This window comes from Gorilla gorilla, chromosome 22, assembly GCF_029281585.2.
Source record: "Gorilla gorilla gorilla isolate KB3781 chromosome 22, NHGRI_mGorGor1-v2.1_pri, whole genome shotgun sequence".
Taxonomy (NCBI): domain Eukaryota; kingdom Metazoa; phylum Chordata; class Mammalia; order Primates; family Hominidae; genus Gorilla; species Gorilla gorilla.
In genome coordinates, this window is record NC_073246.2 from 35,763,007 (window position 1) to 35,776,277 (window position 13,271).

General features: G+C 47.8%; 1 protein-coding gene across 6 annotated transcripts in view; it reads left to right on the plus strand.

Annotated features, from left to right (window-relative positions):
• ITSN1 (intersectin 1) overlaps positions 1-13,271 on the plus strand; it is a 258,350-nt gene that overhangs the window by 219,054 nt on the left and 26,025 nt on the right. For all 6 annotated transcript variants that reach the window (XM_019017661.4, XM_019017665.4, XM_019017662.4 and 3 more), the window contains 2 exons: positions 3,011-3,194; positions 5,094-5,192. In XM_019017661.4, the coding sequence (XP_018873206.1) occupies positions 3,011-3,194; positions 5,094-5,192 (283 nt within the window). The remainder of the gene's footprint in view (positions 1-3,010; positions 3,195-5,093; positions 5,193-13,271) is intronic.

The window sequence follows — 13,271 nt, forward strand, 5'->3', positions numbered from 1 at the left end:
ACAGAGTGAGACTGTGTCACAAAAAAAAAAAAAAAAAAAAAAAAAAAGATAGCAGAAGGGAAGCAGAAGTGAGGTGGGGTGACCAACCCAGGTTTGGGGAACTGTTTTTTATCAAGAGCCTTTCCTGTCCCCTCGATGGAAAAAGAAAAGAAAAAAAAAAATAAGAGCTTGTCCCAAAACAGTGTTTTTCTTAAATATTTGACTCATCTTCTTTTTAACTTAAGAAGAATGGATTCCATTTTATCTTGTTTAAGCAGAAAATGAAGGAAAAATAAAAAATAAAAATCAGTTTGGGGTAACGACAGATGGTGAGAAAGAAGAAGAAAAGGATGTGGGGTTGGGAGAAGGAGAAGAGGGAAGGAGAGAGGGCATGGAGCAGATGGTGGGAAGTCCAGCAGGGCGGGAAGTGCAGAGGCTGAGGCTGGGACCAGCAGGGAAAGGCTTGAGGGCGAGATGGCGGGAGCAGGGCAGCCACGTCTGGGAAGATGGGCAGGTGCCCAGAGCAGCTTGCAGGCAGTCGTGGCGGGAGGTGGGTTGGGGCCTCTGAATCTGTGGTCCCAACCATGGGCTCTGGAGTCAGACCTGGGTTCCAGGGTTAGCTCTGTCACCTATTAGCTCTGAGACTTGGGTCAAGTCACTGAATTTCTGCATGCCTGAGTTTCCCCAATAGGAAATGGGGATAATAATATATGTAAAACTCTGTTTGACACATAGGAAGCATTAATAAATGCTAGTTCCATGACCGTCCACTTGGTCTGCAGACTTCAGAGGGTTACAGACGCTCATGTGTTCAGCAATCATTGAGCGCTCTTTGAAACATTTGTTAGCCAGTTAATTGCCTTTTGCAGTTCAAGTCCTCTCATCTGTAAACCTTTCTAGGAGACTGCCAATCAGCTCACCACAAGCAGAGTACTCTCAGGGCTGTGGCTGCAGCAGCTGAGTCACATGATCCCTGGGCCTGGTAACACCTTGCGGTCTTCATAAGTCTTTGCCTATACAGTAGACCATCCTGCACGAAGACCCATGACTGAATCTAATAGGTGCCTAGTCCATAGTAAATCAGGCCTTAATTTTAGGCCTGTCTGCTGGTTGGGTAACTCTAGTCTACAAGTGTAGGTCTGCAGAACCCAGGAACTAATTCCTCAAGACAATCACTGTCTGCAGATGCTCTTTCTTCTTTTCTTTTTTTCTTATCTCCTTCATCCTTTAATAAAAAACAGGCCAGCGGCCGGGGCCAGGCGCGGTGGCTCATGCCTGTAATCCCAGCACTTTGGGAGGCCAAGGTGGGCGGATCACTTGAGGTCAGCAGTTGGAGACCAGCCTGGCCAACATGGCAAAACCCCATCTCTACTAAAAAAATAAAAATTAGCTGGGCATGGTGGCAGATGCCTGTAGTCCCAGCCACTCGGGAGACTGAGGTAGAGGTTGCAGAGCTGGGATTGCACCACTGCACTCCAGCCTGGGCTACAGAGTGAGACTCTGTCTCAAACAAAACAGAACAAAATAGGAGAAGGAAAGGGTGAAAGTACTTTTTATTCCCTTGTTAAAAAAACTACTCCTCATAGGAAAATGATGGAATGATGGAATTTCTTCCTGTTTCCATTCATGGCAAATTTATAACGTGGCTATCCAGGGCTCTCATCCCCCCAAATTATTGGTGTCATCACCCTTGAGCACATTTTTGCTCGTTGTGGTATTTCACACCAACCCCTCAATGGGGCAGTGGCCTTTGGGCCATCCTGAGGACACCAAGCTGCCACTGCTCCCCACACCCCAGGCAGCCAGTGCTGATCTCCCCATGAGGGAGGGCATCCACTTCAGGTGGAATCGCTGACTGCTCACACCACATCATTTATGGTCCCTAAGTTTTTCTCCTTGGCTTGCCCGGTCCAAGGGACTTTATTTTAGCCAAAAATGTGGGAGAAAGAAAAGAAAGTGATCTGAAGTTTTTAAAGCCTAATATAAATATTGCAGAGCTTCCTTGGAATTCAATAGCCCGCCCCGTACCTCAAAGCCTTCTCCAACATGACCATGAAAGCAGCCAAAGGCATTCATTAGGGACATCCTCCCAGCCTTGTGTTAAAGTCATAGGTTATACCATTTTGTTCCATCTACCCATCCACCCACCCATGATCACTAACTAGGATAGCTGAACACACCCATGGCTTCATGTTGTGGTCTTGCCATGTAGTACATTGCTGTCCTTACTGTGTATAAGCTCAGTGCCATGCCCTTCTTCCAGATGCTGGTGTTAAGGGTTCACATGTTGAAGTTGGGAGAAGGGAAGCACGGTCCTAGTTACCATAGCTCTGAGCACTCACACTGCAGGCAGACCCCAGAACACACACTTCCCAGTCCCAACAACACCTCTCCTGGATTCCAGGATATACATTTTTTGGGTTCACTGGCCCATTATCATAGTAATAGACCTCTTTTCCGAACTCCTCTTAATTTAGTTAACTCAGCTCTAGCAATGAAGCAGCGAATCACAGAGATAGTTCAAACAGTCATTTATACCTGGCTTTTGCTGAATCTCATGGGATTATTTTGCCAAGGCAGTTGTTTTGCCATCTTAATTATGTTCTTTTTAGCCAAAAATCATCCTTCCCCATCCTCTGGCAATAGCAACTTCCCTTGGGCAGAAGTGTCTCCTGGAAATAGGATCAGTGCTCAGGCCACATCAACCTGGGGCTTTCACCACCGATAATCTGTGTAGTGAGGCATCGACACAGGGGACCCGTTTGAGTTGTTCAAGAAAATACTCCGTATTTCTGCACAAGAAAAACAAATTGTAACAAACAGCCACTCTGCCAAAGAAAAATGCTCTGGTGCTACCTCTCTGTAGCCCTACACTCATTTCTTTCTCCATTCCTTGTCTCCCAAATAGATCCTTTAGTGGCCCTTGAGGCTGTGCCCCTCACACACATTCTGTTTCTGTGCAACCTAAGTGTGCTGTGGTGCTGTCAGATAGCGTGAAAGCAGGGGGCTCACCTCCTGTGTTTCCATGCAGAGCGCTGAGAGTCCGCAAGAAGATGTCCGGGGAGAAGATGCCTGTGAAGATGATTGGTGACATCCTGAGCGCACAGCTGCCGCACATGCAGCCCTACATCCGCTTCTGCAGCCGCCAGCTCAACGGGGCTGCCCTGATCCAGCAGAAGACGGACGAGGCCCCAGACTTCAAGGAGTTCGTCAAAGTAAGGAGCCAGGCTGTGCAGAGACTGGGCCCCAGAGTGGCGATCTTTGGGCAGCTGGATGTGTGAGGGACTAATTCGAAAGTCTGCAAGTGTGTTCCCACTAGAGGCCAACAGGGCCTAGGGTCTTGGCTAAGCCTTAGGGGACTGGCACTCACTGGCAAGTGTGGCTGTCACCAAAGGGGTGGGCTTGGAGAGGAGGGGTGAGCCCTGGGCTTGGAAGCTTTGAAGTGTCTTCAAGGATCTGTTTTCCAGATGCTATTGGTGTTATTTGGATGCATGTTTAAATCTTTCATTTCATTTGCAAGGCCCAGGCAGGTCTTAGATTTCCTCTTGTGTTTAATCGCCACATCCTCAGTTCTTTGCTGGTCTCTGCCCTTCACTTGCAGAGGGAATGGCCAGGACTCCCAGTGACCCCTTCATTCCTTTCGCAGTTGGTTCTGCTTGATGGGCTCCCGCCTTAGACAGCCTGTGGGAGTCAGTGTGGGATGCCAGGACCTCTTCCTTGGAGGTAGCAGGGATCTGGAGAGTTGGGTGTCCACCAGGGGATGTTTGGGGAGGTAATGCGGATACTGCTGGAAGACCTGCAGCTCTGGGACTTGGCCTTGGCCAGTGTGGGTCTCTGCTGGCCATGCTGGGCCATTCAAACAGCCCCCACGTCTCCTGGAGAAAAAAAGCAGGAAGAGAATAAAATAGCTTCTGTGAAACAGGTATCTTTTGATGAATAAACAATAAAATAATAATAACAGGCATATCTTTGGATCTCATGCATTTTGGAGACAGGCCATCCTCACCTGTCCTAGAGTGGTGCTTTTGGAATCACTGTGGTGAGGCACAAGCGCAGCCTCTTCTTGGTCAGAGCCTCATGTGAGCTTGTTGTTTCTGCCTCTCATGGTGTTTCTCAGCCTAGACTTGCCAGCCAAGGCATGGGGCACTCTGAGGTCATTCCAAGGGGAGAAAGATTGCTAAGAAGGAGGCCTTGGGTGGATGGAGACGAGAGAGCAGATGCTGAGCTGCTGGGCGCCATGGACCACCTGGGGTTTCAGCCAAGGGCTGGGCTCTTCCTAGGCCCGAGCAAGATGAGTTCATTGTTGGATGCACTTGAACTTCAGGGAAGTGCTGACACCAGCCCAGAGCAGGGGCCTCATTGTCCCTCCCCGCCCCTCTCCTCTTCACCTCTCCCCACCTCCTCTCAGTGGGAATGTGGCACGTCGTTGCCAGCTGCGAGGTGTTCCTGGAATGATGGTGTCCACAGCTGGAGCAGGTCCCGGTCCCTGGAGACAGTTATCAGGTCTCAGGGCTCCAGTCAATGCAGCTGCCCGTTTCTAAGGCATTAAACCAGACCACAGCCTTTGACAGCTAAGTGGCCAGACCCTGAAACTGGAGTCTTGACCCCCGTTGTCTGAGCTCCTCTTTCTCAGCCCTGCCTGGAGTTCCCAGAGGCACATGCAGGCTCCACTCAAAACTAGACAATGAGATTTAACCCTTCCAGCAGTTCTGGGGTGTAAGGGGAATTTTTCCTCTAACCGTATAGTCTTGTGACTCTTGTTCCTGGGAATGTTATAAAGTTTCTGCAGACATCCAGACAAAATATTCTGTGTAAAGCCAGAATCTCATCTCTGTGCATAAGGAACCATGCATGCCATGGAGGGTATGCTGAATCCAGAGTGCAGGGCTTAACCCTACTGGCTGAGTCACATCTGTGGGTCTCCATTCTCCATCTGGAAAGTGTGTCATCCTGGACAGGGTAACTAGTCAGGCCCTTCCAACCCCAGGTCTCTCAGTTGTCATCCAGATAAATGAGATAATGGGTGGAGAGTCCTCACTGACATTAGTATTGATGTCACTAACTTTGGATTTTGCAAGTTTCTTAAGTACATTTAAAAACATCTCTTATTTCAGAGATTGGCAATGGATCCTCGGTGTAAAGGGATGCCACTCTCTAGTTTTATACTGAAGCCTATGCAACGGGTAACAAGATACCCACTGATCATTAAAAATGTAAGTACCTGTCTTGCCTTTTCAGGCAGGGGACGGCTTTCTCTGCATTGGAGAGGGCTGGGGTCATGGACAAGATTCCCAGTGAACATATCTGGTAACTGTTGTGTAGAAAGCACGAGACAACAAGGTGTCACAGAGGTCTGCTTGGTAACTCAGAAAGAAAAGCTGGTTTATCATGCAAAGAGTTGGCTGGGCACGGTGGCCCACGCCTGTAATCCCAGCACTTTGGGAGGCCGAGGTGGGCAGATCGCTTGAGCTCAGAAGTTCAAGCCCAGACTGGGCAGCATAATGAGACCCTATCTCTATTAAAAAAAAAAATGAGAGCTAATACTGTGTGCGGAATTGGTGGGTTCTTGGTCTCGCTGACTTAAAGAATGAAGCCGCAGACCCTCGCGGTGAGTGTTACAGCTCTTAAGGTGGCGCGTCTGGAGTTTGTTCCTTCTGATGTTCAGATGTGTTCGGAGTTTCTTCCTTCTGGTGGGTTCGTGGTCTCGCTGGCTCAGGAGTGAAGCTGCAGACCTTCGCGGTGGGTGTTACAGCTCTTAAGGCGGCCCGTCTGGAGTTGTTCGTTCCTCCCGGTGGGCTCGTGGTCTTGCTGGCTCAGGAGTGAAGCTGCAGACTTTCGCGGTGTTACAGCTCACAAAAGCAGTGTGGACCCAAAGAGTGAGCAGTAGCAAGATTTATTGCAAAGAGTGAAAGAACAAAGCTTCCACGGTGTGGAAAGGGACCGAGCAGGTTGCCACTGCTGGCTCGGGCAGCCTGCTTTTCTTCTCTTATCTGGCCCCACCCACATCCTGCTGATTGGTAGAGCCGAGTGGCCTGTTTTGACAGGGGGCTGATTGGTGCGTTTACAATCCCTGAGCTAGACATAAAGATTCTCCACGTCCCCACCAGACTCAGGAGCCTAGCTGGCTTCACCCAGTGGATTGCACACCGGGGCTGCAGGTGGAGCTGCCTGCCAGTCTTGGGGCATGTGCTCGCACTCCTCAGGCCTTGGGTGGTCGATGGGACTGGGCGCGGTGGAGCAGGGGGCGGCGCTCATCAGGGAGGCTCGGGCTGCACAGGAACCCACGGAGGCGGGGGAAGGCTCAGGCATGGCGGGCTGCAGTCCCGAGCCCTGCCCCGCGGGAAGGGAGCTAAGGCCCGGCGAGAAATCGAGCGCAGCGCCGGTGGGCTGGCACTGCTGGGGGACCCAGTACACCCTCCGCAGCCGCTGGCCCGGGTGCTAAGTCCCTCATTGCCCGGAGCCAGCGGGGCCGGCCGGCTGCTCCGAGTGCGGGGCCCGCCAAGCCCACGGCCACCCGGAACTCCAGCTGGCCTGCAAGCGCGGCACGCAGCCCCGGTTCCTGCTCGCGCCTCTCGCTCCACACCTCCCTGCAAGCTGAGGCAGTGGGCTCCGGCCTTGGCCAGCCCAGAAAGGGGCTCCCAGAGTGCAGCGGTGGGCTGAAGGGCTCCTCAAGTGCTGCCAAAGTGGGAGCCCAGGCAGAGGAGGCGCCGAGAGCGAGCGAGGGGTGTGAGGACTGCCAGCACGCTGTCACCTCTCAATACTGCACAGCCTTCAGATGTGTGACCAAGTGGCTTCTACCTTGTAAGTCAGAAAATGAGAGCTTAGTCATTGATTCTTTTTTTTTTTAATTTTTTTTTCTAGAAGAAAATAACATGGAATCACAGAAACAGTCTGTGGTCTGTGCCTTTCTCCCTTGACTCTTTCTTAAAGACAGGCCCAGTGCCTCTAGGCCTTGATTTTCTTAGCAGAAAAGAGAAAGAAACATAATGCTATGACCTGTCTTCAGAAGGCTATTGTGAAACACTGTATTAGTCCATTCTCACACAACTGTAAAGGACTGCCCAAGACTGGGTAATTAATAAGGAAAGAGGTTTAATTGACTCAGTTCCACATGGCTGGGGAGGACTCAGGAAACTTACAATCATGGTGGAAGGGGAAGCAAACACATCCTTCTTCACATAATGGCAAGAAGGAGAAGAACGGGAGCCCAGCGAAGGGGGAAACCCCTTACAAAACCATCAGATCTTGTGAGAACTCACTCACTCTCACTAGAACAGGATGGGGGAAGCCACCCCAACGATTCAATTATCTCCACCTGGTCTCTCCCACAACATGTGGGAATTATGGGAACTACAATTCAAGATGAGATTTGGTTGGAGGTGCAGCCAAACCATGTCAGACACTGTGTGTTGATATTAGATGATTGTTCTTCTCCTGTCACTTTGAGAAAGCCAATACCAAAAGAAAAAAAAAAGAACAAAATTAGGGTTTCAGTGTCCCCACCTGTAAAATGAGTGAACAGATTTAGATGTCCTCTGAGCCTATGTTTGTAAAACCACAGGGAGTATAGCTCCTGGAAAGAGGTTTTAGATCTGGTTCCTTTTCATGGAAAATGGTATTTAGAAACTCACATGTGGGCACTGGCATGCTCATTGCTACTGGGGTGATTTTGTTTTGTGTTCCTCTCAGTGGCAGAGCTGGGAAATATACGAATGTCTTTTCATGCACACATATTTACATATGCCAATGTATATACACATATATTTATATTTATTTCTAGATCTATCTATCCATGTATATTAGAACTCATGAATTCACACCAATACCTCCTATTCTAATCCAATACTGCAGAATTTATTCCAGCCTTTCCCCTTCTGCCTTTGTAACTCCCTACTCTGTGAAGAGCCTGGCTCTCATTATCCTCAATGTGTTTCCTTATTTGCTCAGTCTTCTTACATGTGACAAATCTCCCTCCCACATAAGCCATCTCCTCAGTCCAGCCCCAGCTCAACTCCACAAAATACACTGTGGATCTTTGGCTGAGTTAAATACTTAGTTTTGAAATAAGTTTTCAACTTACTGTTTTCTCTCTTCCAACGCCACAGTTACTATTTAATTAGCTCAGTACTTCTCTTTTTTCTCCCAATGTTTAATTGCAAATTGAAGTTGAAAACAAGCTTTTAAAATAGGTGTTCTGTATCTAGCCAATGGGAGAAAAACTAAAACAAGAAAAGGACTGAATGGCCCAAATATTTAAAAGGGGGAAAAAAACTCATTATTTGCAGAAACATGATTGATTTCTTCCAGAGCACCCAGAAAAATGAACTGAAAACCAGCTGAACTAAGAAGAGAATTGAAAACAGTGGTCAGCTATGAGATACATATGAAATCTGCTAAAGTACTAATACTAAATATTTTTATGATACTGATGTGGAGAAATTCTTAGCATGGTCTCAAAGACATGCTAATCCTAAACTTAAAGGATTTAGATCATAGCAACCTAAAAAATACCCAAACTTTCATCTGGGCATAGTGGCTCACACCCGTAATACGAGCACTTTGGAAGACCAAGACGGGTGGATCACTTGAGGTCAGGAGTTCAAGACTAGCCTGGCCGACAGGGTGAGACCCTGTATCTACTAAAAACACAGAAAAAATTAGCCAGGAGTGATGGTGTGTCAGGTTTGAGGCTCAGCTGAGGTCTGAGGGGAGTGGGTGAACGTGGGGCAGGGAGCTGGAAGAACACTTGAGAGACAGCAGGTAGATGGGACATGGCTTTATTCAACAGCTTTTTCACAGTGTCAGTGTTGTCTTTATATACCTCACACACAATAGTGGCTTAGAGCCAGGTGATTAGCCTCCCATGTTATGGCTACATAGCTGTGATTATGTAATGCACAGAATTGTGCACCTGCACTCTAATCCCACTGAGTCATGCAGGCTGTTTACATCTGCGTATGCCTGCCTGGTTGCAGCACAGCCATGTTCCTTTCATGATGTGTATCTGTAATCCCAGCTGCTCGAGAGGCTGAGGCAGGAGAATATCTTGAACCTGGCAGGCAGAGGTTGCAGTAAGCCAAGATCACACCACAGCACTCCAGCCTGGGTGACAGAGTGGGACTCTGTCTCAAAAAAAAAAAAAAAAAAAACAAAACCCAGATTTTATTCTGGGGAACAATGTATATGTTCATTAATGGGAATGGTTAAATAATTATGGTAGATCTGTACTATGAAAATATTTAAAAAGATACAGAGCAACTTCTACTCTATGTATTAGTGTGGAAAGACACTGAGAAAATGCTGTTATGTGAAAAAGCAACACTAAACTCACTGAGCAATCCTATGGTATGATGCATTTTGCAAGAAGAGGGGAAAGAGCTATGATTGAGTCACTGTACTCCAGCCTGGGTGACAGAGTGAAACTCTGTCTCAAAAAAAAAAAAAAAAAGGCCAGATGTGGTGGCTCACGCCTGTAATCCCAGCACTTTGGGAGGCCGAGGCAGGCAGATCCTGAGGTCAAGAGATCAAGATCATCCTGGCCAACATGGTGAAGCCCCGTCTCTACTAAAAATACAAAAATTAGCTGGGCATGGTGGTGCACGCCTGTAGTCCCAGCTACTCGGGAGGCTGAGGCAGGAGAATTGCTTAAACCCACAAGGTGAAAGTTGCAGTGAGCCAAGATTGCACCACTGCACTCCAGCCTGGCGACAGAGCGAGACTCAGTCTCAAAAAAAAAAAAAAAAAGATAGAATATAGAACTTGAAGTTGCTGAGAGGCAGTAGGCAGTATGGAATAGCAGTGAAGAGCACATAGCCTGGAGCCAGGCTGGCTGGGATTTGAATCTTGGTACTTAACCACTGTGTGCTCTTGGGCAAGTTGGGCCTCAGTTTGGGCCTCAGTTTCTTGTCTGTAAAATAGGGACACTGATAGTACCTACTGCATAGTGATGTGGGAATTAACTGAGTTAATGTATGCAAAGTGGCTCATACTAGGCAGTATATAAATGTTAGTTTTATCATTGAGAACACTTATGCGCTAAATGTACAAAAAGTTCACACTCACAGGCAATAAAAGAAAATACATAACAAAACAAGAAAATACTTTGATTTTGGCTTGCCAGATGGGCGTATATTGAAAAGGTTATAGGTCCCAGTGTTGGCAAAGATCTGGGTGGAAGTTAAATTGATACAGCCTTTTTTGGAAGGCGATTATAGATGAAACTATAATTCCTCTTTGGCTCAGCAATTCCACCTCTAGGAATTTATTCTAAGGAAATAATTTAAGAAATATTGAAGAGTTGGAAGCAACATAAAGTTTTATGGGAAGGTAGCTATTTAGACGCATTGTGCTCAATAACGTGCTCAATCAATATTGGGGTCTGCCCCAATAATGATATAATATAAAACCCTCAAAATGATAATATGTATGAAATGGACATGGAACATTGTACTATAAAGCAATGTACGAAATAGTACAGTATAAAATGGTAGTTTTTGTAAAATGGTAGTATGATCCAATTTTTATTTTTATTTTTATTTACTTTTTTTGAGACAGAGTCTCGCTCTGTCACCCAGTCTGGAGTGCAGTGGCACGATCTCAGCTCACTGCAATGTCCGCCTCCTGGGTTCAAGCGATTCTCCTGCCTCACCCTTCTGAGTAGCTGAAACCACAGGCAGGTACAATCATGCCCGGCTAATTTTTGTGTTTTTAGTAGAGACAGGGTTTGACCATGTTGGCCAGGCTTGTCTCAAACTCCTGACTTCAAGTGATCATCCCGCTTCGGCCTCCCAAAGCAATTTTTATTCTTGAAATAATGGGGAGATTATTAGTGATTTTTAGGTTCTTTATAACTTTTTGAATTTTCTAAATTTTGTACATTGTACAATATTACTTTTATAATTAGAAAAATTGATAAACCTGTTTGAATTTTGAAACTAAACAAAACAAATGAATTTACTCAAGCCAGCTGGGTGGGTTCCTAGCCTGTAGTAGTGGTTCTAAGATTTGGCTGCATGTTAGAACATCTGGAAACCTCTAGAAAACCCCTAAGCCTGAGTTTCACCCCCCAGGGATTTTGATTTAGTCATGGATGAGGCCTCAGATTTTCCAAAAGGATTCTAATGTACAGTCGGGATTGGCCCAGAGGTTGGGGTTGTTGCTTGGAATTGATTTGTGGACACACAAGGCATAGAAAACAGTGTGTGTTTTTCTCCATTTGAGCGTCTACTTAGGACTTTAAACCACGGTATGCCTTTGGGATAAGACATTCAGAGTCAGGGCCATTTACATTATTTGTATGTGGACAAGACCTGGGCAAATATGCCCTCGGCATTCTCCTGGTACACTTCAAAGGTGGCTTAGGGTCTTTCTTCATTCTCCAGCACAGGGTGATAATTGTTTTTAGGGGCCTCGAAGTCCTTTGAGGATCTGATGGTAATCACTGTTGCTTATTGAGCACTTTCTAAGGGCCAGGTGCTTTGCCAAGAGGTCCACGTGTCTCATTTAGTTCTCCACACACCATATAAAGGAGGCTATTAACCTCCCCATTTCTCTTGCGAGGAACCTGAGTCTCAGAACATTTATGTGGGCCAGGCGTGGTGGCTCACGCCTGTAATCCCCGCACTTTGGGAGGCTGAGGCGGGCAGATCACTTGAGGCCAGGAGTTTGAGATCAGTCTGGCCAACATGGCGAGACCCCCATCTCTACTAAATATACAAAAATTAGCTGGGCATGGTGGTGCGCACCTGTTGTCCCAGCTACTCAGGAAGCTGTGGCAGGAGGATTGCTTGAACCTGGGAGGCAGAGGTTGCAGTGAGATGAGATCGTGCCACTGTTCTCCAGCCTGGGTGACAGAATGAGACAAAAAGAACATTTATGGCTGGGTGCGGTGGCTCGCGCCTGTAATCCCAGCACTTTGGGAGGCCGAGGCAGGCAGATCATCTGAGGTCAGGAGTTCAAGACCAGCCTGGCCAGCATGGTGAACCCCCCATCTCTACTAAAAATACAAAAATTAGCCAGGCGTGGTGGCTGTAGTCCCAGCTACTCGGGAGGCTGAGGCAGAAGAATTGCTTGAACCTGGGAGGCAGAGGTTGCAGTGAGCCGAGATTGCGCCACTGCACTCCAGCCTGGGCAACAAGAGCAAAACTCCGTCTCAAAAAAAAAAAAAAAAAAAAAAGAACATTTATATAACCAACCCAAATCATGGGTGGTCTGTGGTGGGGCAGGGATTTAAGTTCAGGAGGTCCAGCTCCGGAGCTGGCATTCTTAGCCACCACCCCAAATGGTCTGCTTAGAAAAGCGCACACATGCTCTGATGCACCCGTCTGCATGTGGTTCCAGAGGTGCGTGGACCCAGGAAGGAGCCACCTTGCTGCAGGTGCTTAGAAAAGCGCACACTTGCTCTGATGCACCCGTCTGCATGTGGTTCCAGAGGTGCGTGGACCCAGGAAGGAGCCACCTTGCTGCAGGTGCTTAGAAAAGCGCACACTTGCTCTGATGCACCCGTCTGCATGTGGTTCCAGAGGTGCGTGGACCCAGGAAGGAGCCACCTTGCTGCAGCCACCGCTCCTCTTATGCCCCAGGCTGCATGCTAAGCATAGACTGCGCTGTCCCTGCCCTGTCCTCCAAGGGCACCTGTTGGCTCTTAGACCCTCATCAGTGTGTTGATGGAACACTGCACATCAAATGCCAGAATTGCATTGTAAGTTCCCCAAGTGAGTGAACAGGTGGGAAAACAGCACGGAACTGGGCCTGGGATGCCTGGGCTCTGCTCCTGGTCTCAGGGACTAGTTTATTCCTCTGTGAAACAGGGTGAATATTTTCTTTTTCTTTCTTTCTTTTTTTTTTTTTTTTTTTTTTTTGAGACGGAGCCTCTCTCCGTTGCCGGGCTGGAGTGCAGCGGTGCAATCTCGGCTCACTACAACCTCTGCCTCCTGGGTTCAAGCGATTCTTCTGCCTCAGCCCCCCGAGTAGCTGGGACGACAGGCATGCGCCAACCACGCCCAGCTAATTTTTGTATTTTTAATAGAGATGGGGTTTCACCATGTTGGCCAGGATGGTCTCGATCTCTTGACCTTGTGATCTGCCCACCTTGGCCTCCCGAAGTGCTGGGATTATACAGGCATGAGCCACTGCGCCCGGCCAAGGGTGAATATTTTCAAAGAGAAACTCTAAGGGCCCCGTGGTTATATGTACACACTGTGGTCCTGTGAGTCTGCATGTGTGGCTTGGGGTCCACCCTGCGATGTTAACATTTTGCAGGACAGATCACACAGCTTGCCCTGGACATTCAG